Source organism: Copidosoma floridanum, unplaced genomic scaffold (genome assembly GCF_036245765.1).
Source record: "Copidosoma floridanum isolate Cflo_tuat_1 unplaced genomic scaffold, Cflo_Japanese_pri ptg000019l, whole genome shotgun sequence".
In the NCBI taxonomy this organism is placed as follows: Eukaryota; Metazoa; Arthropoda; class Insecta; order Hymenoptera; family Encyrtidae; genus Copidosoma; species Copidosoma floridanum.
In genome coordinates, this window is record NW_028321896.1 from 19011454 (window position 1) to 19038526 (window position 27073).

The 27073-nt window shown below is 41.2% G+C and overlaps 1 protein-coding gene across 10 annotated transcripts in view; it reads left to right on the forward strand.

Annotated features, from left to right (window-relative positions):
• Positions 1–27073, forward strand: part of mtd (TLD domain-containing protein mustard) — a 141439-nt gene that overhangs the window by 56292 nt on the left and 58074 nt on the right. For 7 of the 10 annotated variants that reach the window (XM_014361720.3, XM_089593464.1, XM_089593466.1 and 4 more), the window contains exons 1-2: positions 9560–10105; positions 10744–11384. The exons of 2 other annotated variants lie outside the window; for them this stretch is intronic. In XM_014361720.3, coding sequence (XP_014217206.2) covers positions 10762–11384 — 623 coding nt within the window. In that variant the 5' untranslated portion in view covers positions 9560–10105; positions 10744–10761. Of the gene's footprint in view, positions 1–9559; positions 10106–10743; positions 11385–27073 lie in introns of those variants that run through there. One more of the 10 variants, XM_089593471.1, reaches the window with a different exon arrangement.

Consider the following 27073-nt stretch of genomic DNA (forward strand, 5'->3'; position numbering starts at 1 on the left):
GCACTTTGAAGAGATCAAAAAAAAAAAAGGTGAGGCATCGTCAGTCTTGGGAATTTTTTATATCCCCGGTTGCGTGTGCGTGTGTGCACACTTCAACGGCAGCCGCAACACCAAGATCCGATGATCAACATCGGGATTTATCGCTCGGCAAACTCTTTGCTCACTCGCTATATATTTACGCTTACCCATGAAGAATCCAATTATATGCACGAATACATGCATCAACAAATACGATTCCCTCGACGAGGCGTTTTTGGTTTTTTTCCTCTGAATGTTGGGGAATCGCACGTATACGTATACCAGCAACACAGGGGACCATGTATAGGTAACGAGAGCAGATTATATGAAAAAGAGAGACCCCCCCGAAAAAAAAGGCGGCATCACCTGCTGGCAAAACGATAACGACGGGCCTTGACCCGAAAAATCGTTCACAATCTATCTTTTCTCGGGGCAAGTGTACCTCTAGATGTCTGTCGTTATTCGTTTGTATGATGTATAATATATATATAAGAGGCACAAGAGCCTCGCGCGGCTGCAGCAGTTGATGTGATGCCCTGTATACACGATCGTAACTCAAATTACAGGCGCACGTGTCTCTTTGAGCCTCGATCAAACAATTTCTTCTTTTGACACTTGCGCTGCGGTGCCTGAATATACTGCCTGTATGCACATTTTTTTTTTTTTTTTTTTTTTTCATCTTTATACCCACACAAGCCACCAACGACGACGACAGTCTTATCAATCTAGCGTTGGATCGAGTATAGGGCCTTGGGAGAAGAAGAAGAAAAAAAAAATGGGTAGATAACAATAACAGCTCGCGTTTGCGCGTGTTTTTGTTCGCCGATCGAACCCCTTGCTACAACATACGCATATTTATAGAGATCCCTCTTGCATCCGTGTCGGGAGAAATCTTCTGTCAATTGCGGAAAATTTCCACGATCGAAGTGTACTTACTCATCCCTCGAGTACGTAAATTATACTCGCAGCTTGTGCACCTATACCTATAAAAGAAGATTCTCGGCTGTGTAACTGTATACATATATAAATCACTGTAAATCCAAGCGTGTTAAACCACACGTTGGTAGTGTGTTAGTTGTAGTTTTTATTTTTTTTATTAAAACATACATCGTATGGTGGCGTGGATAGTATAATAATTTTAAATACAACCAAATCTATGGTGTTTTTAATGGGAAAACCCTACGCAGGAAATCTGTGGAGTAATATATATGTGACAAACAAATGTATTACCATCTTTAAAGCCTTCGTATGTCAATGATCAATAAAAAAAAAAAAAAAAAATAGCTGAATAGAATAGGTGCAATAGTTGAATTATTATCTTAAAACATTTTTTAAAGACTATTAAAATGTATTTTAAAAATAAAACGGAAATGTCGATTACGCGCTTTGAACGTGTACTCAAATGCACTTGGATTTTAGAGTGTATCCGTATGGTCGTCGCTTCATTTCCCGTGCAGTAAAGAAAGGGACTACATGGTGAGACGTATAAATATGCAAAAATTTTGTGGATTCTTTGGAAAAGTGTCGATCCGCGGGCGCTGGTGGAGGACGAAAGAGCGCGCGTGGGCGTACACAGCAAGGGAGAACACGGTAAAGACAATATCTGCGCGCATCGGAGTTTTAATTTGAATTCCAGCTACGGCCCGCGACGAAAGAGGACCGGGAGCGGAAAAACTTTTCGCTTCTGTTTTTTTTTTTTTTTTTTTTTTCTTCTTTCCCACCGACGCACCGTGTGAAACGAATGGTGATGGACTTTGACCACTCCATTGTCTTGGAGGGTAAACGCACGGTTATAAGTGTTGTAACGACCCGACCGGAAACCAGAGCATTGAACGAGCAGCAAAGAATGGGATTTGGCTGAAATCGACTCCTGATGCCGATGTTGCCAAGAAGTTAAAAAAAAAAAAAAAAAAAAAAAAAAAAAAAATGGTGATGGTTATTATTAAATGGCAGAGTCAAAACATCGCTATGCTCTCAGGAGACAACTGCGTAGATGCGTCGGTCGAAAGAGTGGAAAGGGAGGAAAGGAGGAGGGGCCTGGGACGCGACCATTCTTCCGATACGTGCAGCTGGCAATTGGCGATTATCCGAGGCGACGGCAGCGGAATACCCTATTAGACGAGGATGCACGCGGTGGGAATGACAACTCTGCCGAGGCTTGACTTTTATATGGCATATTTTATATAATATATATATACACGGGTGCCTTACATACATACATACATACATACATACATGGTTGAATGTAAAACGTAGGAGCTCTCGCTTGTTGTTGTTATATACTATACATATGTATGTATGTATACTTACCATTGGGAGTGTCAAAAGTGCGGCGGGTTATTTATAGATGGTCAAGTGGATCGATCATTGCAAGTCGCCATGTATGCCCGATTTGGTTAAGAATGTGCTTCACGAGGATACGTCTTCGGGGTAAACAATTTTTAATCCAAGGACAAGGAGGATGGACCGAGCTGCTTTTTTCTTCTTCTGCGCGTCGATGAGAACTCTTGCCACTGTCGTTTTCAATGTATATATATTTTTTGGGTCTTGAAGAGGTAGTTTCAACCCTTTTTTTTTTTTTTTTAATACTTCTCGTAACTGCAGTCTGTTTCTGGATAATCAAGGGGTATACTGCGATGGTTATAGTTTTTTTTCCATCATTGAAAGTACATAACTTGTCATGCATTAAAATGAAACAAATCAATCCTATAATGACTACATTGCATTTAGAGTACATAATATACCTAAACCTTACAATCTATGTTCAAACAAACCTCAAAAACTCGTCTTATCTGAATGTAAATAATTTTCATTTCAAACAAACAAAAAAAAAAAGTAGGCATTTTGATAAATAATTGGAGGAGCACGAGGCAACATATTTATATACCCGCATAAAAAACCATCGTCTCGAGGGCAACATCTCCCGTTAAAGACATCGAGAGGGTATTTACATGGTGGGTGCCACTCGATCGGATCTCTTTATCGGCCGGTATTTATCGCGCAGTCGACTATACATATACACGTATAACGAGCAGCGAGACTCTTCAACTCTTCCACTCTGGCTCTCGTAGCGCATCATCGGCAGCAGCGCGCGAATCTCATTATCTTCGTCCTTCCGCGTGTCACCGCTTCCATCGGGTTTTTTTTCATCCTTACCTCCAGCGGTATATGTATGTGTATATACTCGCGACAATGCGAGCGCAGCTATATAGTATTATACTGTTTTCCTCCAATAAAACTCGACAACAAAACACCAGCAGCTGATCGACGCACACTACCACGCACCGCACAAATGAGAATATTGACATTGGGAAGCGCTCTCGTCTTCCTCGATTGTTTTCCCCCTTTTTTCCCTCTCTCGTCTACGGATAAAAGTACGATATTCATTCTCGCGCTCGATTGAGATAGCGGGTAACTCTGTTTTGCCGGGCTCGTGAGCTGCTGCGAGCCAAAGAAAGCGGTCGTGCACGGGCGACATGTGGAGTTTCTCGAGAGCATAGTTTGGGAAAACCGTTTTTTTTTTTTTTTTTCCATCCCGTCTTGATTCCTTGCCTCATATCGGTTCTTTTGCGCGTATTTGCGAGTGAATCAGAGGGAACTTGACGGTGCGCGCGTTTCCTCGGGGGGGAGTCAAAATGTATTTTCGTGGCCCATATTGGCGCTCTTGCGGCGTAAATCGTGGATAATTGCTCGGGGAATAATAATTTCGGACGAGGCAAATCTGTTGGCGATGCGATCGGTAGCCGCGTGTGACTGTGATTCAAACGAAGATTTTAAAAAATGGGTTATTGAAATCAAAGTTGTCGCAATTTTTGACAAAAAGTAATCACTAGTTGGTACATAGGTATGCTTACGGGCATGGTCAACCAAATAGATCGGATAAGATTATTTTTTACTAAGGTTTATTGAATCATGCGTGGCCCGCTAGAAAATTTTCCAACTAAAAACGTGCATTACTCTTCATATTGATAAATTATGCAGTCGCGGAAAAAGTTGTCATTGACAAAGAGGCAAGTTAGGTCATAATATATTAGAGTATGCGTATAATTAAACAAAAAAAAAATTTTATGTACTTAATTCTTTAATGTATAGTATTCTGATGTCGGTACCTAATTACGATTCAGATATCGACGAAACTGTACCAACTACTAGAGATTTTTATGTGAAAATAACTGGGTTAAAGTAGGAGTTAGGGTATGTGAGAAACAATTTGTAGACATTATTATTATTTTCATACAAAATTAAACCCTTGAATGTAACGTTATGGTATTTAATAATATAGACTAAAATACGTGATGATCCAAGATTTTCGCATACTTTTTTCAATTGCAATTTTTTTAACCCTTAGTATACACAGACTGTAACGAACTAAATGGATTTTGTAAGGATTAGCTATTAATTTCAACATATTATTCCCTTTAGAACTGCTCAGATGTTCGCAACTGCAGTGTAACTTGAAGCACATTTTTTATTCTACTTTTGAGGGAAGTTACACAAAGACCAGTTTGACGCCAATCCATGAAAATGATCATTAACAGGTGCATTGACAGATGTGTTTTCATGAAACATATGCTACACCGTTACTTTTATCAAGATTCGAAAAAAAAAAAATTTTGAAAAACTTGTATTTTCCTACGTCGAATACGCGTGTCGCCAATTTTTTGACTGCAACGTATACGTTTGCGCGCTAACAGCGGGAGTGGGGGTCTAGTCGCATCTAACGAGAGCCGGACGTATAACGTACGTCCAGAGCAGTGGAAACAATTTGTCAATTCATACACGCGGTCGATTAGCCCGTCGTTTGTCGTCGCCGCCGAATGTGAACGAAAGTACAGACGTTTTTCTCTCTCTCTCTCGCTCTAATTCGATTCCGACAATTAAACAGCGCCCAAACATACCCACACATGTATTTGTACGCGTGAGCTACCGTGCGAGATCACCAGCACCGCTGATAAGACAAGTTTCTCGCGAGGACGCGCTTTACGCCGTTCGGTTATCTTTTTGCTGCCTCTTGTCTCTGCTCCTCTTCGCTCTGTGGTATTAAGATTTGCTCCTCTTTTTTTTTTTTTTTTCTTTTCTTTTGTTTTCTTCCATCCCCCTCTTGCCTGCCTCTTTTATTAAATCGTGCGCTCTCGCGGCGTTTGTTTTCTCCTCTTTCTGGTATCAAACGGGCGGAGATTAGCTTTTACGAGGCGCGCGTGATTTATTACTGGGTCTCTTGGTCTTATTGTCGTCGCGGAAGAAAACAAGGAGTCGCTGGAGTTGTATAAAAAAAAAAAAACTGCACGCTTTTGTGCATATGCACGATGAGTGACGCGGTTTTGGAGCAAAAAAAAAAAAAAAAAAAAGGTATTGTAACTTACGCGACTTTGATGAGCTGAAGTAAATATCTCGTTGTGGTTTTTTTTTTTTTTTTTTTTGGTGCTAAAATGTAAAAATAATTAAAAAATTATTCCTCGAAAACAAAAGTATTGAAAATTTCAATAATAACTTCCTCTTCGGGACCTGCAAGTATGACAGATTCTCTAATTTAGCTTTTTTGCAACTATTTAACGTATGTTAATAATTTTTTCTCATTTGATAGGAAAGGTGAAAATTTTTTTTCTTCCAGATTTATAACTTTTCCTGATTGTAACGTCACCTTAGAAAGCCACGTATGAAAAACTGACCGATTTTGTTTAGTGGTTTTCTAACGTAGAGCTGGTTCAATTAGATGAAACTTCATTAGTTGTAAAGCGTTTATAAAGCCATGTAATCTACGATATTATTTATTTTACAGCCAAAAAATTTACTTTGTATGTGTTTACATACAAATCTTTTTTTTTTTTTTTTTTTGAGACAAAGTACGTCTTAATTACTGTTTATCATTTGTTTTTGTTAAGATTATATGATAAGTTTTTGAAACTTACATTAAACTTTCGAAATCGACGATTGAGATATGGAATATCAAGAAACACAAGTAGACTGAGTCATCGGATTTTTTAGCTTCATAAATATTATCATTAAGATGCCTAACGAGCGATTACGTTTGATAGCTTTTTGAGAATTTACATAACTACCCACATTCGTTATCGGAAATTTTTTTTTTTTTTATAATCTCAGTGTCGTATTTGTGTATTTGTATCAAATGTAAACATTTGTTTGCCCGTATTTATAGACAACATCAAAATGTGAGCGACTCGAGGCTTAGTCGTTATGAAATATTACTTTACTCAAAATTTATCAAAGTGATTTTGTTATTGTCTTCCGATATCATGAAAAGAAAAATCACTGATTCTCGACACATTTCAATCAACCAAAGTTTATTGGACAGTTATACCTTTGTAAGTGGTATATATAAATATATCTACACATAATTCAATTTTTTTTATACATTAATCAATGAATATAAATACGAATTTGAAATGTTCAAGACACTGAACTTTTACTTTGACAAGAAGCGAAAAATTAAACTCAACTAATTCATCACTCCAATTGATTTGGAGTTATTTTAGAACTTATATTTCACGTGATAACGCAAGATTTTACATTATTCAACCCTAAAAAACAGTATAGACTAACTTGACCGAAAAAAAAAACATCACAGTTATCACACAAATGCGTATAAGAGGATTAATTTATATTGAAATTAAAAAAAAAAAAAAAAAAAAATCATTCTCAGCACCTCCACTTTCCCTCTAAACTTTGAGAGCCCGCTCTCGAGAGCAACATCTTTCTTTTTCATTTTTTTTTGTTTAGTAAACCGCAGGAAAAAAGAAGGAAATTTCCAGCAACACGAGACTTTGACCGCGAGATCCGATCGTCATTCCGATGCCCATGTGCATGAGTCGAAACACGTGGGCCGCACCGATTACAGAGTCCTCGTATCATCACCTTTGCAGCGCCGATGCGAACGTGATGCAACAACCAGTTGTCTTGGCTGTTGCGCCTGGCGTTCTTCGAATTAAATGTCCTCAAGAGCGCAGTGACAAGGAAAAGAGACGCAGCTGCGATAACGATTTACATTATCTTAACGCGTTGCATCGCGTTATCATTTTGTTTTCTTCTCTTTCCTCCTGGAAGGAAGTGACGAAGCGCCAAGATATTATATATCTCGCTCAACTGTGTATCGAAATTATCTGAAAAATATAAACACTCTCGCGAAAATTGGATACTCTCAACCGCAGTCGACAAGTAGCGCCGGTTGGGGCAAATTAATAGACTTTTCGTCTCGCATCAAAAAACAAAGCTGCGACAGAAAAGCCACGGGACCGTACCACATGTATACCTATATGTATCGCGCTTTTATTGAATTCAATAGACACACGCGCAACGTGGCGCAGTCGAAAGAAGTAGCGGAGGGGCGTTTGAGAAAAAGCCGCGCAACTGCGTCACACGCTTCCTCCCTGCTCCCCTTGTCTCTCATCCATCGAGTCGTAAAACTCGGATGTCAGTGTTGCACACTGTATATATTATATACATACCTACTCTCGCTTCCATATTATACGAAAGAGGGAGCAGAGCTGGATGCTGTACCGATACATAACACTATGTGGTTTGGCACAACGTGGACATATAGGACACCACGGGTTGGATATCATTATAGTTTTCCATTGTGCCCCTCCTTCACCTTACGTGTGTGCATACATGTGGCCAATATTGGATGCCGTGCGAGTGTTTTTTTGTTTCATCCTATACGTGGACTGATGCATTTATGTTCCCGCGATGAAACAGTATGGGTATTGTACGAATATTTTTTTGAGGGTGAAATTCGATGGTCAATCGAGCAATTGGAGATTACGATGAATCGCCTGATACGTATGTGGGTGAAAAATAACAAACGTATATAGATCATCAGCGAGTTTATCGAACTGTGAAAACAATCAAACTCACGGTACATTATACACTACGTAGAAGAAAAAAAAAAAAAAAATGTGATGGCAGCCAACGTGTGGATATGTACCATTTGTAATAACACGATGAATTTCATTTGTTTTTGCACATCGTCACGCGGCGTTACTCATCTCTAATTATAACTCTTTTTTTTTTTTTTTTTTTTTTTCATCGTCAAAATAATTAGATCGAATCTCTTTTATTACGAGAACCGAGGGCCTTTTCGTATCTATATGGTACGAATCGGAGTTGGATTTCGACGAATGTAAACATCGTAAGAGCTAAATTTAATCATCCCTGCAGTTACTTACCGAAAAAAAAAGAAAAAAAAGACGCCAATCTCCCGATTAAAAGGATCGCGAAACGATCGATCAGCCAGAGAAGGCGTACGAGGAACCGAGTACAATTATACCCAATCGAACGAAAAATCAAAAGCCTGTCTATAAAAAAAAAATAAATAAAATCACAGATGCTCGCTGCAGATACCTCACTCCGGAGCTAATTCGATTCTCGTTTGCGAGGTGTAGGGTATACTTAATTGGGGAAAAAAACGCGAGCAAACATTTAGCCCGTCAAAAAGAGCCATTTCTCCCTGATGGTACTTGGGTGCTTTTTTCCATTACTCGAGCTCTCGGCCGAGCAAAAAAAAAAAAAAAATACACCTGCATCCTTTCACAGCTCAGTTTCCCATATAGAACACTCATGCAGATCGGTATGTATACCCACATAAGAATAATCCGCTCCTTTCGAGGGAGCGCGTATATTATGGTATACCCATACACATACACAAGCGCGAGAAGAAGATAATATAGGGGGGGGAGTGAGGGGGAAAACAAGCCGGGAGAGAGAGAGACTGCAGTAGTAGAGCGAGAGAGAGGGAGAGGGTAGATCGGCGCTCGCTGTCTCTCTGTATAAATACGAGCGCGGCGGCCGCTCGCGCTTTAGTGCCCGTCTGATGCGTGTCGTTTATATATCTCCTCGCTTCGGCTGCATGATTTTTTCTTCCCTTTTTTTTTGCTCTCCCTCCCTCTCACGGTTGGCGCGAAGAAATTGAGAGAGAAGTCGGTGCATCGGTGCCCGATCGAGGGAGATCGGTATACCTATACTCGCTTTCGCGGAGAGAGGCGCGCTCCGTTTGCTCGTACGACCGTAACTCCGAGCGGAAGGAGGTGTCGTGCTATTATTACTTTCACAACATCGAAAACAAAAAGTGCGGATTTTTTACACCAGTGGATGCACACATATTTGGGGGAAAAAAAAAAATCTGCAAAAAGTACATCGGGCGTGCGTGTAATCCATCACACGTTATAAACGTGCATATATATATAGTAAAAAGTGAAAAAAGAAAGCGAATGCTCGGGCACGGCGGAACGACGGAGAGACGGAGCGCGCGGCGGGTTTGCGCGACGTTAGCTCGCGAGCTCGAGGCAGCGGCGGGTCACCATCGCTTGTGCCGACGACTCGTGGTTCTTACGATATAAGCAACACGAGTACAACAGCCGCGGCGTGTATATATATATATGCACTTCATGCCCAAGTTTCGTAATGTTTCGAGCGCTCTGCAGTGCTGCGGGTTAGTTTATTTTTCTCCATCTCTGTTGTGCTTGCGCTTCGGTACAGAATCACGCAGTGTGCAGACGAGCTTCGTTGATGGTGAATACACATGTATAAGGACGGAAATCGAGGATATTGTTGTATCGACGGACAGAGTTTGTGCGTGTGTGCGAAAAAGTGATTGTGCGCGTCTTGCAACAACAGATACATGCGTACATATTATATATACGTGTGAGAGAAAAGGCGGTCGCGCTCGACGGCGAGTGCTTTCACCGAGTGAGTGACCGTGTACTTGTATAGTCGAGGAGGTGATGCCGGCGTCGCTGGTCTAAGTACCGCACTGCGAATAACTGTATAATATACATATACTCGCGTACCGATCTTTTAGGCTCGCGATCGGCTGTTTTCGGCAAAAAAATGCCATAGTCTTCCGTTGCTGATGTTGCCGATCGTCTGTTTAATATACGTGGGCCGTAGTTCCGTGCGTTATAACGTATAATTCGTGCAGTACAACATATTATATATACATGTGAGGTCGAGACGAGCCAAGAGGATTGTTGTTGTTATTTATTGTCATCGTTGAATTGAAAAACGAGAAGAGGAAGAAGAAGAAGAAGAAGATCGTTCGTGAAGACGTATACATATACCTACAGAGTCTCGGGTAAATTGGCCATCGGTGAATGAATCGTGCCCGACCGATTGGACGAAATATGGAGCGACACTTTAACGCGTACAATACATGTATTTTTGCTTCTCTGTGAAATAGACAATTAATTTTTTTTTCTAATTTTTCGCCTTAAATTATTAAGCTCCTTTTCGTCCAATCGCGAGAACATAAGTATACCTTATATACATCCTGTTACGTTTTGTGCGTCCAGTTTGACTGTTATTTTTTGCCGAAAAACTCTTTACTGTTTTTTTTTGCAACCAAACAATCGGTCAACAGCTTCGGGACACGCAGTTGGCATACGGTATTAATACTTCATCGCCACGCGTTAAAGTTCGGCGCTAACGGTTGCGAGGACACATTCGGTATAGTGTATATATACGTCATATACATCATAGTCTCGACGTTTAGTATACATTTTGTTGTGCATCGAATAGTTGGCATCGAGTTTGCGTTTGTCAACGCGCTTCAGACTGTATAGATACGCGTATTGTAAATCCTCGGGAAAAATCGCACTTTGATTCATTCCCAATTCTACCGACATAGATTGGGGAAAAAAAAAAGAATAGACGTACAAAACATCGCGGTTCGTTCACTGCGGCCAATAAAAGTAAACCCCGTATGACCCACAGTGCCCCAGGCGCCGTAGCATGGAAAGCAGGATGTACATAACCGAGTCGCACCAGCACCAGCAGCACGCGTCACCGAAATTCGCCTCGACCAACTCGATACCCTCGCTTATCGAGTCGTGCCAGGTGTCCTCGTACGACCTCCCCGAGTCGCAGCTGCGCGACCCGACCAAGAGCCGCCGCTACAGCGTCCTCGAGGATCTAAAGGCGCGGCGCGACAGTTTCTTCCAAAAGGCCCGGCGCCACAGCATCTTCGAGGACAAGGAGAACCGCGAGAAGCGCCGGGCCAGCGACAGTAGGCGCTCCTCCGTCTTCTACGTGTCCACCCAGGACCTCTTTGCCGAAGAACAGCAGGAGGGTAGCGTCGAAACCGGCGAGTCTCCCGAAGCCAAGGACGAGGTGAAGAGCAATGGAGGGGAGGAGGAGCGACAGGACGAGAGCTCGCCGTTGGGCTTCGCCGCGAAGAAGGGCAGGAGAAAATCGTGGCATCCGTTGGTCGGTAAGCCACCGAAGGTCGACCGGAAGAGGAGGAAGGGGGTCGCGGGGCCCGCCTCGCCCGAGGCCGGCAGCACCGAGGGGTTGTACAACGCGCGGCAGAAGCGGCCCTCCTGGTGGAACATCTTTGTGCCGGACTCGGTCGGCAGGTAAATTTTTCCCTTTTTTTTTGTCCCCCCCCCCCTTCCCCCAATCGTCAATGGGCCTCGTCTGGTGCTTTGGCACGTGATGCGAGTTCACGCCTCGGATGCCCAAACAACACAACACAACACAATACACTGTGTTGCGTAATTGTGTCTGTATACACAGATTTTTCGCTTATCGCGGGTAATCTTGAGGTCTCAATTAGCCTTGCCGTTTGCGAGGAGTTACCTAATGTGTGTGCTCGCGCGCTGTACTTGTGTTCCGCAAAGTAAGTATTTTTTGTTATCGGCGCAAAAAAAAAAAAAAAAAAAAAAAAACAATCGACTGATACGAGCGCAACTTGTCGGAGATTTCTCGGGAGCCCGATGTTATCCGAGTGAAAGAATCATGTCTACCTGCCATAGTTTTTTTTTTTTCCCCACTTAATTCCCGCGTCGATTAGATTACGGGAGCAAATTAATCATCGTACGCTAAGAAGGATTAATGTAGTAAGTACAATAGAGGAAATTTCATTGATTCGCTGAGCTTGAGTGGATATAGGGCAAGTGCAGTTACAGTTGTATTTTTCCCCTTTTCTCACTTTTAATTTTATAATATAACACAACGTAATGATATCGCGTGATGATCTAGGAAATATTAATTTTCATTGTGGCAAAAGGTGCGTTGACACGTTGTTGGGGATCAAAGCTCATTTTGATGAAAATTTGTTTGAACCTATTTTACATTGGACTAAGCACTTTGTTTTTTTAATTTTCTCGAGAAAAAATTATCATGTTGGTGGGTATCGTCGAGTATCGTTTCGTTCGCGTCGTGCAAATCATCGAGAAATTTAGAAATTTAGTTGATCCTCAAGTGCTCGAAACGGTAATTTTTATCGCTCGCGCAGCGATGATTCTTTATGCCCCGAACAATAAAAAGAGCCTCTCGTATATACATTTGTTTACGATCAGACGCTTTGGAGAGTTGATAATTTTGATTATTCGTTTGATGAATGCACCAAACGCAATTTCACCGAGGCTGTGTAAAATATACACCACCTTTCTTTCTCTCTTCATATTTTATAGCCCCTATATAGCTACCAAGCCGCAAAGCGTTCATCGAACCCCAATGACTTTCAAACTAGTTGAAAAAAAAAAAAAAAAATTATTGCCCCAGTTGTTATTTAATTTATTAAAAAAAAAAAAAAGGCAAAAGAGGTCGTATAGCGCAAAGGAAAGTCGCGTTGCGATGCACATTTATAATGATTATTATAGTCAGACAGGCTTGGTCGCGAATTCCTGGGCGACTTTCGCATTCGCCATCACCGGTGCAGGTGTACAGTTATGTCTGTCGAGGTTCTCAATCGCACACTACACCTCGTTCTCTCCCAGCATGGTATAAGTAGTATACCTCTACGTGTACATGATATACATGTGCATACCCAACTCTTTTCCTCCTCCTGCTACATACACCAGCCACGTTGGCGTTGAGCGACGGGTCATGTTGCAGCAGCTCCTTCAACATATATACCACATCAATGTGGGGTTATCGAGCCGTGTATTCGCACACCGTTTGATCATCGGTAATTATTCCGGCATCCACGCGTTATACGTACAAAATGACGATCCGTGACTGATTGGCGATCGGTTCAACTTTATCAACGGCTTTATCGCGCGTGCAACCTCGTCGTTGTTTGGCTTTGCACCCGATTTCACATTGTGTCTCCCGCACGCACCGTCTGCAAGTCTTTCTTTCAAAGTCAGCGGAGTCGAGGGCGATGGAGATCAATAAATTAACGCCGGGCTACTGTGCTGTTAAACTGTCTCTCTCGCCGTGTGTATATACGTGTGTTATGTAAATTCTTAAGTGTCAAGAGACGCGTTAAGCACACGCATAATGTTGCAAACTGACGAGTCGAGTTTGTTGGGTAAAGAAAAGAAAAAAAAAAAAAAAGAAAGAAAAGCTTAGTACAAACAACATGTATAAAGATAACAACGCGTCTTTGATCGGTGATATATATATATATATATATATATATGTCGCACGCACCTGTGTACGATTCGGTATAAAGTCGAGGGGTAATCAATCGGCAAACAAGAGGATGATGGCGTAACGCTCGTGCTCTTTCGTGTATTTCGTTTGCCAAATTGAGAACAATCGAAAATTTTCCGACCGCGGGTGGAAAATTTAAATGCGTGCGCGGGCATATACTTACATCGTATGAGATCAAGGGCGACGACACGCGATCCCAAAGTGGCGTGTATATATGCTTACCGTTTTGTGGATCTTCTCTTTTATCGCGAACGATGCGGAGTGAAACAATTTTTGGCTTGTAACTGCACGTGGGGGAAGTGGACGATTTTTTTCCTTTTTGCACAATGACAATTTACGACAACAATGACTCACATCATATTGACGGATTTTTTTTTTTTTTTTTTTTTTTTTTCTTTAATGACAACAGCGTACCATTTAAGCATAAATCTCTTTCGTGCATGTGTGAGTACTCCGACCAAAGTCAAAGGACAAAAGAACCAAGAATAATATAGCATGGAAAATTGAGCATTTCTAACTAAATTTCAATCGTACCTCGTCACAATTTGTGATCGTTTTAACACTTTGAACTAAATACTATATCCTTACTTTTAAAGGTATCCTATAGTTATACTAGATCAAGACACTGTACCGACAAAATTTTGCCAGACGCATAATTTTTATTTTTACCGTTATCATATTATTTGTTTGATTTTAACAAGTAATCCGTGTACATTAACATTTTAAAGTGAGATTTTTTTTTTATTGCCTGTACGAAAAATCTCCTTAAAATATGATTGCGACTTTGTTAAGCCATTTGAGCGCGCGTTGTAAAATTGTTGTGGATTTTACTTCTTTTTTTCGATATTGTCGTGCGTAATCATCGTAATCCGGGTGACAGTATCCCTCTGACAATCGATAAAAATAAATTAAATGCATCAAAGCTCAAAGCGAGAAACAACCGTCGGGCGGTGCGATTTTTTTTTTTTTTTTTTTTTTTTTTTTTTCAACTCCCCACGTCATTCAGCACGTGCTGCATTGCCAGTAGTCGATCAATCAGGAGGACGTAGGAGCAGCTAAAGGCAGCTTCTCACGGAGCTTCCCCGCACCCGAGTGCAAACAGCCACTAGACGATAAGCTATTTTTTTTTCTATCCTTCTCGTACTGCTCTATTCTCACACAGACGATACAGAGTACGTACACATGCGTATGAACGTGATCGTACAATGCACGGCTCCGGCGAACGGATGAGCAATTGATTTCGATTGTAATAACTCGCGCAAATGGCTCGTCATAAACGCGAGATAAGATATATATACTATGTAAAGGCCTCGAGCGCTGCTACATTATATTATATACCAGCTATACGATGATGCTGCTCCTGTGTGTGCACTTAACTCGGGTATCTTCTTCTTCTTCTTCTTTTGTATATTATAGCGTATGGTTGTACGTACGCACCTCTCCACAGATCACCGGGAAGATATTGAAATATACAGTCGCACTCGGCTATAGTTGCTAAACTTTACGCAAATAAAATCACGGCTGCTCGGGTTTTTTCATATTTGCACAAATGTATTAGGAACATTCACTCGCCTCTCCGTTATATATGATGAATAGTAAGGGTATACTTGTCCACCCTATCAAGACACCGAATCGGCTTTTATCGGCACAACGATTCCAGAGTGTCGCTGACTGTTTTTACGATTAGTTCAAACATAAAAAAAAAAAAAAAATATATATGATATACGAAATTTATAATCTCGAAACAGCAGCGTATTGTACACACAGAATTGCAACACGTACGCTGGGCTCGATGTAGCTCCGTTTGTGGCTATGGCTAAATGGCTCCCCGATAACGCTCGATAATTTCAGTGAGATATACTTATGTGATGTAGAGCTTATATTATACACTTGAAAAATCAAGTAAAAAATGATAAATATTGTATTTATACACAGTTCGATATATATCTCGTTACGATTTATCGCTATAGTGATTGCGTTGAGATGAAAAGTATATTTTGCCAACCATCCTGATGATGAATCACAACTTTATATTAGGCGGTAAAAATTTGTTTTTAGACGCTCGTGTGCATATATATGTAAAAGTACAAAGCTATTCGCTGTCATAAAGGTAAATGGAATATAAAAACCTTATTGGTGATGTTAATCTATCGAGTTTATATATTATGGTAGCGAAGGAAAAAAAATCAGATCGATCTCGACTTTATTGAAACAACGCAAAAACTTGAGACCGAATGCGTAGGTGTGCCTTTTGATTCGTGTCCAAATTTTGGCAAAAATAAAACCATCGCACCGGCGCAGTGCGTATTATTATTTTTGCAAAATATTCACAGATATACACCAAAGAGTCTAGCGCTCATGCAAAACTATGCACAGGATAGCCAATTTCATTTCCAATATAGCACAGGAGGCAGTGTCGATATCAAATTGCGAGTTTCGGCAACGTTTTATTTTATTCAAACAAACGACCAACCCGTCGACAAGGCCGTCAAAAATGCGCGCCATGGTATACCATATTTCAAATGCGCCTTCAGTGAAAAATACCTGTCTCGCGAAAAACAAATTGCCCACTGCAGCGCAAGAAACAATGCAGAGCTTGTTTCGCGCGTCGCACCTCGACTCGGCACACACGCAATTTATCATCGGCGTCGCCGTACATCTACCGTATGGCTGTCTTTTGTCGCTGCGAGAATGTAATATGCAAAGTACGGACGACTTGGCAAAGATTCTGATTACCAGCGCGACTCGAATGACAAGTGTATGGGCACCAGTAGAGGCTCGTACGTGTACTCCGTGTATAGGAAGAAGGGACTCGTCACTGTGCGTGATTTTTTTTTTTTTTTTCATTTACCTTCAACCTACGGGTGAAAAAAAGGTGGCTCCATCGCGCTTGATATTCCGCGTCCATCTTCCTCTCTCGCTTTTTTTCGTGTCCCGTTATTTTAGAGAAAACTTCCGTGAATTAAAATTTCGCGAGTATACGTAAACCATTCTCTTTTTATGAAAAAAAAGAAAAAGAAAAAAATAAAATAAAATACTGTGCAACGAGCGTGAATCGTTACGTGCATTCGCATCCAATTACTCAGTTTTCGCGACAAAAGAGGAAATCCCCGATGAGAGAGCTCGCGCGGCTTTTGTGCTCCTCCCGAAGTCCCGATCCTATATGTATTTGTGTATACATTCGTATAAACTCTCGAGTGTAAATTACGCGTGTGTTGACGATTTTTTTTTCATTCAAACGAGCCAAAAGTTAATCATCATTTTCCATTAAATTTAATTAAACATAATGCAGCTTTTCTCACTTTATGATGTAAAAAAAAAAAAAAAAAAAAAAAACACTAGTGAAGATGTGAATGTAACAAAGAAGTTGATTAGATTCATCATCCAAGCGCCAGTCGAAACTTTACCGTCCCCTCGCAAAACCGTTTCATTCACTTTGGTAAAAAAATATAACCCAAAGAGTACGATATACGTACTTCCGTGGCCAAAATCTTGCGGTTTTCAGTACCTCCATCCCACGAACCTCAATTAACGTCCTGCGAACCAAAATCGAGTCGATCGGTCGTCCTTCGAACACGCGGACAATAAAAAATCTTTATCCTTTGTAGAATAATGCAAAATACGCGCGGGCTCGATTTAAAACGAGTGAGAGCGCGAAATGGAGGAGGAAACGTAATTGTTATTCACGAAACCGCGTGCGAGCGGTCGCTCTCTATACTGTCAGTTTTTCCTCATTTTTTTTTTTTTTTTTTTTTTGTCATTTGCGTTTTCAAACAGCGGTAAAATTTAAAAGAATGATTCAAGCTCGCATCGAACAAAAAAAAAGAAAAAAAAACAGAAAAAAACAACTCATTTTAATGTCGTATATCTTTCGCGTGTCAACGACGAGGAAAACGCGAAACGCTTTCGAAAATTAACTCCACCAGCACCGGAAATTGCACGCGAGAAATAATGAGCGGCTCGGTTTTTAAAGTGATTGCAACACTGTCGTCGTACAGTCGCTGCATCGGCTTTTTTTTTTTTTCGCACGCTACCCCCGCGTATGAGTACTTGTTTCGTATATCATATACTTCGCCGTTTGATATTCGCGTCCTTTACTCGTACGTATACGTGTGTATAAATACAAGCCGAGGCATTCCTCGATTGCTGCTCAGAGTCTCGAGATCCTCGACGACCTACAAAAACGCTTCGCTGTACCGCACCGCTGCAGCTTCCCGTAATCCTCGCACTCGAGAGCGGCAAACCACTTCTCGATCGGCTTTAATATAAACACATTCGGTGTGTACTCGACGCGGCAGTCTGTGAGCTTTTAATTGTGGCTCACACTTTGTTGGTGAGTGCGTTTCTGCGGATGAAATCTTTTCGTCGCTTACAATATTTCATTGGTTCATCTTTTTTTTTTTTTTTTTTTTTTTTTAAAAAAACACAGTCTGCGGGATCTTTACAGGGTAGCTGTTAATTTACAGTGTTGTCTTATACCGCTCAATCTTTCCCAATAGCTTTTCCGCGAGTAGCTTAATTTTCTCTTAATTTACATGCATGTTTGCCGTTTTTGTTGCCGGTGTTTTATTTTGTTTCACAAAAAACCCTTTTACATCCTGTAAGTCTGATCAGTTTCGCCCGCATCTACTAACAAGTCGGTTCCAACTGTATCACGGGCTCATCCCATTGTGTACGCGTGTGCTCTGATTATCATATCCCTCCTCCGAAGTCAACGATATGCTCTCGAAACTTTCGTACGATTCTCCTCTGACGTTGATGGGCACCGCAAAGAATATATTATCAGGACAAATACATTGGGGTCAATTGCTGTAATTTCGTGGACAAGCAATTGCTTTTTTTTTTTTTTTTTTTTTACCATTTGCTCCGCGTAAATTCCCGTTACTCGTCGATTACAATAACCATCTGTTGCTCTTTTGTAACGTGTGTCACGTAAGCAATAGAAACAAAAAAAAACAAATTTTTTTTTTTTAAACACGTGCTATATTTCTTACACTCCACAAAATACGTATACTCGTACGTACCGATGGCGGGTCGTCCGACACACACAACGAGTATTCTTCGCATCTCTCATTTTGTTCTTATGAATTCGCAATGTGTAATGGATAATTCGTAAACGGCGCACGTGCGCGCGTTTAATACGCCAAACATCATATTATATAGTATGGCACATAGTCGTGAAAAACAGGTGTGCCGCATCTTCGTCACACAACACAGAGAAGAATAATAAAAGCCACGCAACCGATGTAATGGTATATCGTTGAATGAGGCTGGGCCCCTGCAGCTATACAGATGCGCGTTACATCACTTTCATCGCGGCCTCGCTGTTACGTCCCCATATAGGTATATCGGGCGTACCAACTTGTACGAAGAGGCGCATCATGTGTGGTGTTCAGCTTCTTCAATTTTTTGCTCGATCGATCGACGTATACCTATTAAGTTCGCGTGCGCGTTGAGTTGTACACCTATGGCCAATTTTTATTTTCGTGCCGCGCTAATTGTCACGCTCAAGAGCACGCAAATAGACTATACGAATACTTGCGATTGGCAGGGCTCCAAATGATATACCACCGGTGATGGGTGGTCACGGGTAAAGGAGATCTTTTGCGTTTTCAAGCGCTAGGCGTAAGAAATGGGTATTTTCGGACGATAAAAGGGCCATTGTATACCATTAAGTAGGGATGCGGTGGAAAACTAGAAAAAAAAAAAAAAAAAATGTTTCACGAAATCGTCCCTCGCTGAATATCGACCAAATCGACATTACAGAGAGCGCCTGTTGCTGTAGTACATACAATATACATAGTTGGTACTGTGATGTAGTGTTTCAGTACATTCGTATATAAAACGTACAAATGTGTGCAAACAAACGCGGAGCGCGAGAAAAGCGGCACGACGGACTTTACGTAACGTCTCCCGAGCTAGAGAGCACGAGATGCTGCGCTCCTTCGTGTGTGCGTCTCTTCCTTACTCACTTGGTTTTTAATGACGATAATTAAACGCAGTTCAACGGGACTCTCTTTCTCAATACCTGCCCGATAAAATTAAATTAAATTTACAAAAACGCGGCAGAAAAAGTTTCATTACCTAATGAAAAAAAAAAAATCAACAAAGACCGGAGGCTTGTTATGCAAACGGAGAGGGAATCCGTAACAGTGCGAAACTGCCTTAAGTATACGCACACACACACACACACACGTTGTACTCGTCTTCACGCGCGTCAGAGTCGGGCGCATAAATACAAATGCTTCCAACATTATTCTTATACATCCAGTGCATCGATCAGCACAACAATTAACTTGTTTGTCTCGGATCGAAGAGGATAACGAAAACAGTCGCCGAGAGACTGACGTACCGTATATATACAAGCACTACATCGGCAAATTTCCCAAGAGAGACTTTACGTGTATATACTTACACTCGAACGAGCGATCGAAAAGAAATAAGAAAAGACGCGCCCCGACGTTTCCGTTAATTAGTCCAGATCGACTCACGTGCCGGGAAAGAGAAGAAGAAGAAGAAGAAGAAGAAAATAAGAAAAAAAGGGAGAGGAAAGAAAGCACCCAAAGGGCAATTAATTAGGGATACACCCGTGTTCGGCGGATGGAAAAAAAAGGCAAACTTTCCGAACTCTCGGGGCGCTTGTACGTGGATCAATAGATGTATGTGTAAAGGTAACACACATTTTTCGTATAGCGAGGACGGTAGGCGCGAGTAATAAGTTGATTAAGCTCAAGTGTTTTTTCCGCTCGGCGTTTCCACCTCCGCGCGCGTCATCGCTTTACGGCAATCGGTTCAATGATCACCGTCATTGTGACTCGCCCGTGTGGATCTACGACTATTTTTCTTGCCTGTAATTTGATTCCCGATCAATTTTACGCTCCAAATTCAATGCCGGTCCTCCGGCAGCGCTTCCCCCCGATTTGGCGAACGCGGCGACTTGTGTATACGCGAGATGCCGAAGCGGCACGTGCGTGAAAAAGAGAACGGAGTATACTAATCGGTACACGAATCGGTCCGTCGAACTCGAAGTGAGCGCGTGTCGCAACCATTTTTTACATGTATAAGCATGGCGGCGACGCGGTTCACGTGCGTGACTCTGACCTTTTTTTTTTTCTCTCTCTCCTCTGGTGTTGTTGGTCCCTCCCGGGCTTTCCGAACAAAGTGTAACGTAAGGAATTTTTTTTTTTATCATCTACTTCCAATACTTGATTGAAGATGGTTGTGATCTCTCGTTACATATATATGAGCACGAAAATGAGATTAAAATTCTCAGTAGGTTAAACGGGAGGGGAAAAAAAACTATTCAATGATCAACGATAAATGTTGAATTTTCTCCAATGAGCAAAGTTACTCTCACCTGTCGGTATTTGCACGCATCTCCCCGAGCTATAGCGTCTTCGACCACGGCACCTTGTCAAAACCATATATTTATCATGCTTTGTATTATTTTATACGTTTGCTAGATTTTCATGAATTTTGATAAAATAACCATGGATCAATCACTGGAGTAACCTGATATTTGCTGATTTAAAAATTCTTTTTTCCATACCTATGGCGACTAATATTAAAGAACCACGTACAGATGACGCAAAAGACAGTTGGACGGTGAGAGGTACACCGGAAACTTTTCGCCAGAACACTCCATTTTCTGCAAACAGAAGCATAGCCACGTGAGCGTGAAAACGGGTGACTCGCAGTGTTGAAAAAAAAAAGGTAATCGAATTTAACCCCCGAACCGCGACCGAGACCGTAAAGGGTATGCGTGGGGCGAGGGTGGGGGGGGAGATGTTCAATTTTCAAATGCGCCATAATTTAACGCGCGCGATTTGCATAAACGACTCACGCTGGCCGGGCCGTCCAATCGCTGTGATGCAATTACACCAATCTCTTTAAAACGCGAGCTTAACTGCGCGCATGCGGAATAGGTATCGCCGCTGCATCCCCCGGAACTTTAATATGCTAAAATGCTTTTTTTTTCCTATACGCGAGAAAAGAGTAGAGAGGAGGAAAGATAACTTTGAAGCGGGAAACTGGTAGTCTTTTTCGTTATACTGTTAAATTATCCCGAAAAGAGCACATTATCCAAATTATTTTACATCAGTAACGTTACTTATTTATTTACCATTATTTTACCTGCTCAACCGATTTAATCTGCTGTTCTGTGGTATCTATGATTCATACTTTGTTACATATTTTTTGGTTTTCTCTAATTATAGTTTTTTATTAGCATAAAAAAAAAATGTTCATTATATTCGCCTATTATAAGGGAACGTATACAGCTTTGGTTATGAAGAATCGCGAATCCGTATCCTGAATAAATGATATTCCATTCTATTAAATGATAGTTGACGGAAGAAAATGCATGTATGACACGAGAGCTACAGGAGATAAAATATCCAGTAACACATTCGCATGGCGTGTCTTTGAAATATTTTTCATTTCAACGGTTCTCTCCTTGTGTCAATTGTTTCGGAAAAATATTTTTTACTTCGGTATAATCATTTAATAAAACGATAGATAAAATATCGAATGGTTTTTATTTTTAAAATGCCTATCGTCGTTACTGATCCGTATTGTATTGAAAAAAAAAAAAAAAAAGTAACGATATCAGTGTTTTGTGCATAAATAATCATAAGCGACAATAAATTACGTTATTCTCGTAATTAAAGATCTGTTTTTTCCTCTTTATCGTTGAATCGTCGTGTTTACAGTGTAACGTCTATTTTAGCGAGAGGTTTATCGCCGGTGACTGATTACTCATGAATCATCGATATTTGAAGAACTCGACGTTTCACTTGAAAAATAACGCATTGACCGTGTCGTGTGGAAATAGATACATCATTTGCGCTTCGAGCTTATTTTGAGGGGGGTAGGGGGGAAACTTAGATAAGTGGCCGTATATAATACGTGAAAAAACAGCGTCGTTGACGCTAATTGTGTTTTCACAGTTGTAGCTGCTGTCAAAAGAGCCGGTCGTTAAAAAAGTATATTTCGGCTCGTGAGCATCGTTCGTTGTTTCAGATGAAACTTGTATACGGTGACGAATTAATGATTCAACGTGTCAATGTTGGAGCGCTTTTGCCGATGCACTTTTGTTTTTTACTGTATCGCCGTTTTGAAATACAATGGAAGTCGATAATTTCATTGATGCAAAAAAAAAGAAATACTCAACAATGTTTTGCTTCCATCGTAATCGTAATAATAAGATAGCATTGCAACGAAGAGCTGGACAAACAATTTTTTTTTTTTCTATATATACAATACAGTAGCTCGTGGAAAATAACAACACTAATAACCCCTACTACCAATTATCAGTGCAGGAAAAGAGGGAAAAACAAAATTTTTAATCAAATTGTAATTTAATTTACTAAAATTTTGTTTTTTCCGAGCACATCGTTAAGCTTTTCCGTACATATATATACAGGTTTTCTTATGACATTTTAAAACTCTTATTCACCTGAGTTAACTATTTTAAGGCCAGTAAGTCGTAATACTAGTAGTAATTAAAAAAAAAAAAAAACTATTAGAAAAAAAAAAAAATTTATATTATTTTGATGTGAACTAAATTTATGTACTGTAACACGGAGTGGCAAATCTATATTAAGTAACGATTGAGTAATGCGACGATTTTCCAGTCACAACATTTGATTGACATGAATGAGCTCTTGTTTAGTCACGAGTTTTCGGAGGGTGAAGATCGATAGATTATCCCAGAGCCCATTACTATAGATTGTTGTTGGTGGACATTTTTTTCTTTTCGTGTTGATCTGATTTCATCGAGACGAAAGAATTTAATTTTTATGCCACGTTTCGGATTTGGCATCAAGATCTCACTTTTTGTAATAAATATGCATGATACTCATGGTTATCGATTAAAGCCGTTGGCTCAAATAACAGAGAAATCAAATTGGAAATCCCATGTCTCGGGAGCAGCGTCGTCGTCTTTTGCAATGCAAATCAGGCAGCATAAAGAAGGAGGAGGTGGTGGTGGGCGTCGGGTTAAATTTAGCAACGAGTACGTCCCAAAATCAACGGGTTCCGCTCTGCTTGTTGATTCAGGTTTGTACGCCCCCCCTCCCCCCGTGCATAATTGAAAAATCACACAAAGATTCGCGCTGTAGGTACTCGCTGTACGTACAGGACCACGCACGAGTTACGTATTCCCTTGGATTTTTTTAAATGTGTATAACTCACGTTCGTCAAGTGTCATCGCATCATTTTAGGTGATTTTGTGACTTAAAAATCTAAAGGAAGATTTTTTTTTTTTTTTATACATACATATATGTATTTTTGTTGCACAAAGGTATGAGTAATCAAATTGGCATTGTGCCATTTTCCCTCTGCGACATAAATCACCGCCATAATCGTGACTAATCAGCTTTACGACGCGTCAAGTTTTTCCAATCAATTCAAGTTCATTTTCTCCATTACAAGTTATAAAAAAATAACAATACATACCTATCCGTAGAATCTTTCTTCTTTTTCAAACGGAAAAAAACCACATTTTTTAAACGCCGTGAGGAAAAATCTGACATAACAATTCCAGACGCGCCTATAGCCCGCAAAATCGCTCGGCAAAAATGATAATTTAGAAATTTATATACTTTCCGATCACATCCCGCTTACAAATCGACGTCCGATCACACCCACCGACGACTGTCTGTGTTTTTTATCCTCTCCACTGAATTGCCTTCGTTCGAATTCGCAGAGCAGATAATCATCTAAATCCACGTATAGCACATTAAAAAAAAAAAAAAAAGTATGTGGATACACACTCGGGCTGGTATACAAAGCCCACATGCCCGTCGGGTCGACCACTCGTTTTCGAGCGAGGTCGAGGCCCCCCCATCCCGAGGCCGTGCGCGTCTGATCCTTGCTTCCTGTGTGTATCGCCCACACCCCTCCGGTCCCAATTGAGATTCCGGTTTTACGTTCACCCATAAAACGCGAGCTGGGACGTATATTTTCGCTCCATTTTTTTTCGAGTGAAAGTAGAAAAAAATGTAAATTAAAAAAAATTGAGAGTTTGATTCAACAGCCGACTCGTGGATGGGTCTTGGATCAGTCCACGGCGAATCTTCTACTCTCACTGAAATGAGAACAATAAAGTCAACGATAGGTTAAACAGAAAAAAAAAAGTCGGGGGGTTGGTATGAGCATAATTTTGTGATTATGTTTAAAAAAAACAAAAAAAGGTTTGAATCTCACGCAGGTATTTAAAATTAGAAGGAATTTGTAATCGCGCAGCCTTGGCGCACCTCTCGAGGGTGTACAACAATGGCAGGATTAAACGGGCGTATGTATGTACACGCGAAAGCGAGAGACGGCGAGGAGCCGAAAAAGCAAGCACTCGAGAGCATCCCTATATCTACTTGTGATACAGCCTCTCGAGGAGGAAATCTAGCGCGCGACACTTGCACACACTTTCCGTCCGAGAGAGCTTTAAACGTGGGCAGGTGCAAGACAAAGTATATATATATAGGCACGTGTGTGTACGTATAGCGTGTAAAGTTGGGGGAGAAAGCAGGTCCGAGGCCTTCGCCGTGTACCCTACTTATATACTCCCTCGCGACATTCAAGGCTCTCTCTTAGCCGATACCTCAGGGTCGGCGTTTGTCACTTTCAGCCTACCCGATGCTGCTACTTGATCTTTTTCCCTTGCTTTTGTCTCTCTCTCGTCCTTCTTTTTTTTTTTCTCTTCCTTCCCGGCTCGCGTGGGAGATCGATGGGACCAATACGCGGCGTAACCTCCCTCGGATTTTTACGGATCGCCCCTGTACCACCGGAGATGATTTTTACCTTCGACGCGAGGCACCACCCTTTTTTTTTTTTTTTTACGTCCTCGGACTGGGATACGTTTCTCGGCGAGGAGGTTTATACGGAATTTTCAATACGAAACCTCGTGGGAGGGGAACTTATCTCCAACCGGATATCGAGGGACAATAATAGCGATAAAAACACACGGGTATGCCATAATAACGCGGTTCGAAGAGCCACGAGGTATACATAGGTACACAGACGTTTGTCGATCGCAGAAGCGCGAAATCTTTTTTTTCCCCTCCTCCGGTTGATCGGAAAAAAAAAAAGAAAACCAGAGTCTCGTACATCAATTGCGGACGATGACTGTGCAATCACGACGAACAAACGCTTTTTAGTTTGGACAGCGAAGAAGTGTAATTCACGCGGAAAAAAAAAAAAAATACGTGTAACCCATTTTAATGTACGAAGAAAATAGATTTCACCAGCCCGCCAAGGATTTTACTTATATCATACCCCGATACACGTGTACATTTGGAGGCGCAGGTTCGTTGGACTTGCGGAGCGAGCGAGACTTTTGGATTTTTTCTCAGTACGGAAACTGATAAGGCCACCGAGCGATCGTGTTTTTTGCCACGCTTATACATAATATACGTCAATTGCCGAGAGGAGGAGATATCTTACGATTTTTTTTTTTGGGTCAGTTTTAAGGGGCTGCCTTCCCGCGCGTATACACTATTTCATCTAACGCACAGGTACAGTAGATTTACAAATGTTAATGCCGCGCAAAACAACGAGCTCGCCTGCAGGTGCGTTTGTGTTTTATCGTAGCTGAATTTCCATCTGATGATAATTTCTAATGATTATCGTCGCTGTAACTCACCGAGGCGAGCAGGCGCAATGTGTTACACCCGTACTGCATATATATATTCACTCACACACACTTCGATATTAATGAGTTTGCGTACATGACGAGCCCACGTTGGCGGTGGTAAATATTAAATTTGACGTTTTATCATTATCGGCATTACATAATTATATACACGCAAAAAAAAAAAAAAAAAAAAAAGACATTGTACGAAACGATACTGATATTATGATGAGTATAGTAACCCAAGAGAGGGGGAGAGAGACGTGGGCGTGATGGCGCAAAAAAAAAGTGGTAGAGGAATGATAATTATATCTAGTCGCCGGCAGCGAGAACTCAATTAACGAATATTAGCGTGTCCCATTGTCATCCCGGGACACTGCTCCTCCTCCTTTATTACTATTTTCACTTTGTTTTTCGCCAAAGGAGCCTTGAACTCTCCTACCACCTCTTAGTCCTTCACCAAGAAACCCCACTCACCCACTTTTTTTTGTTTCGCTATCGTGTGTCAAATACCTGCATAAATTATTCAAAACAGAGGCGCGTGAAAAACATCCGCGGTCTATACGCGCATTGAATTTTATATACCTATACTCGACTCGGGACAGTCGATCAAATGTTAACAAAAAACGTGGTCGGACGAGAAAAAAAAAAAAAAAACCACCACATTAGCATCGAGGAAACAATTTTTGTGCGCACTTACGTGTCGAATTGCAATCATGCGAATTCTCGAGATTTCTATGTACGTGTGCGTCGAGTTGTGCAATGGTACAAACAAAAAGGTGAAAAAAAGGTCCCGATATCAGGGAATGGCACTCGAAAATCACGAGAGTATTGGACGTGACGTATCGTTACGATTACTCCCGTACAGTCCGGCTCTTGGGTGTGGGGGTGGAGAAAATCACGGGTCGAGCGGACGTCGATTAGCGCATCCGTAGATGTCCATAGGAAATCGATGTCCAAATGGTCGCTCTCTTCTCTCTCGTGACCCGAAATCACTTCTGGGAAGATGATGACTGCCGACCCCGCCTCCCGATG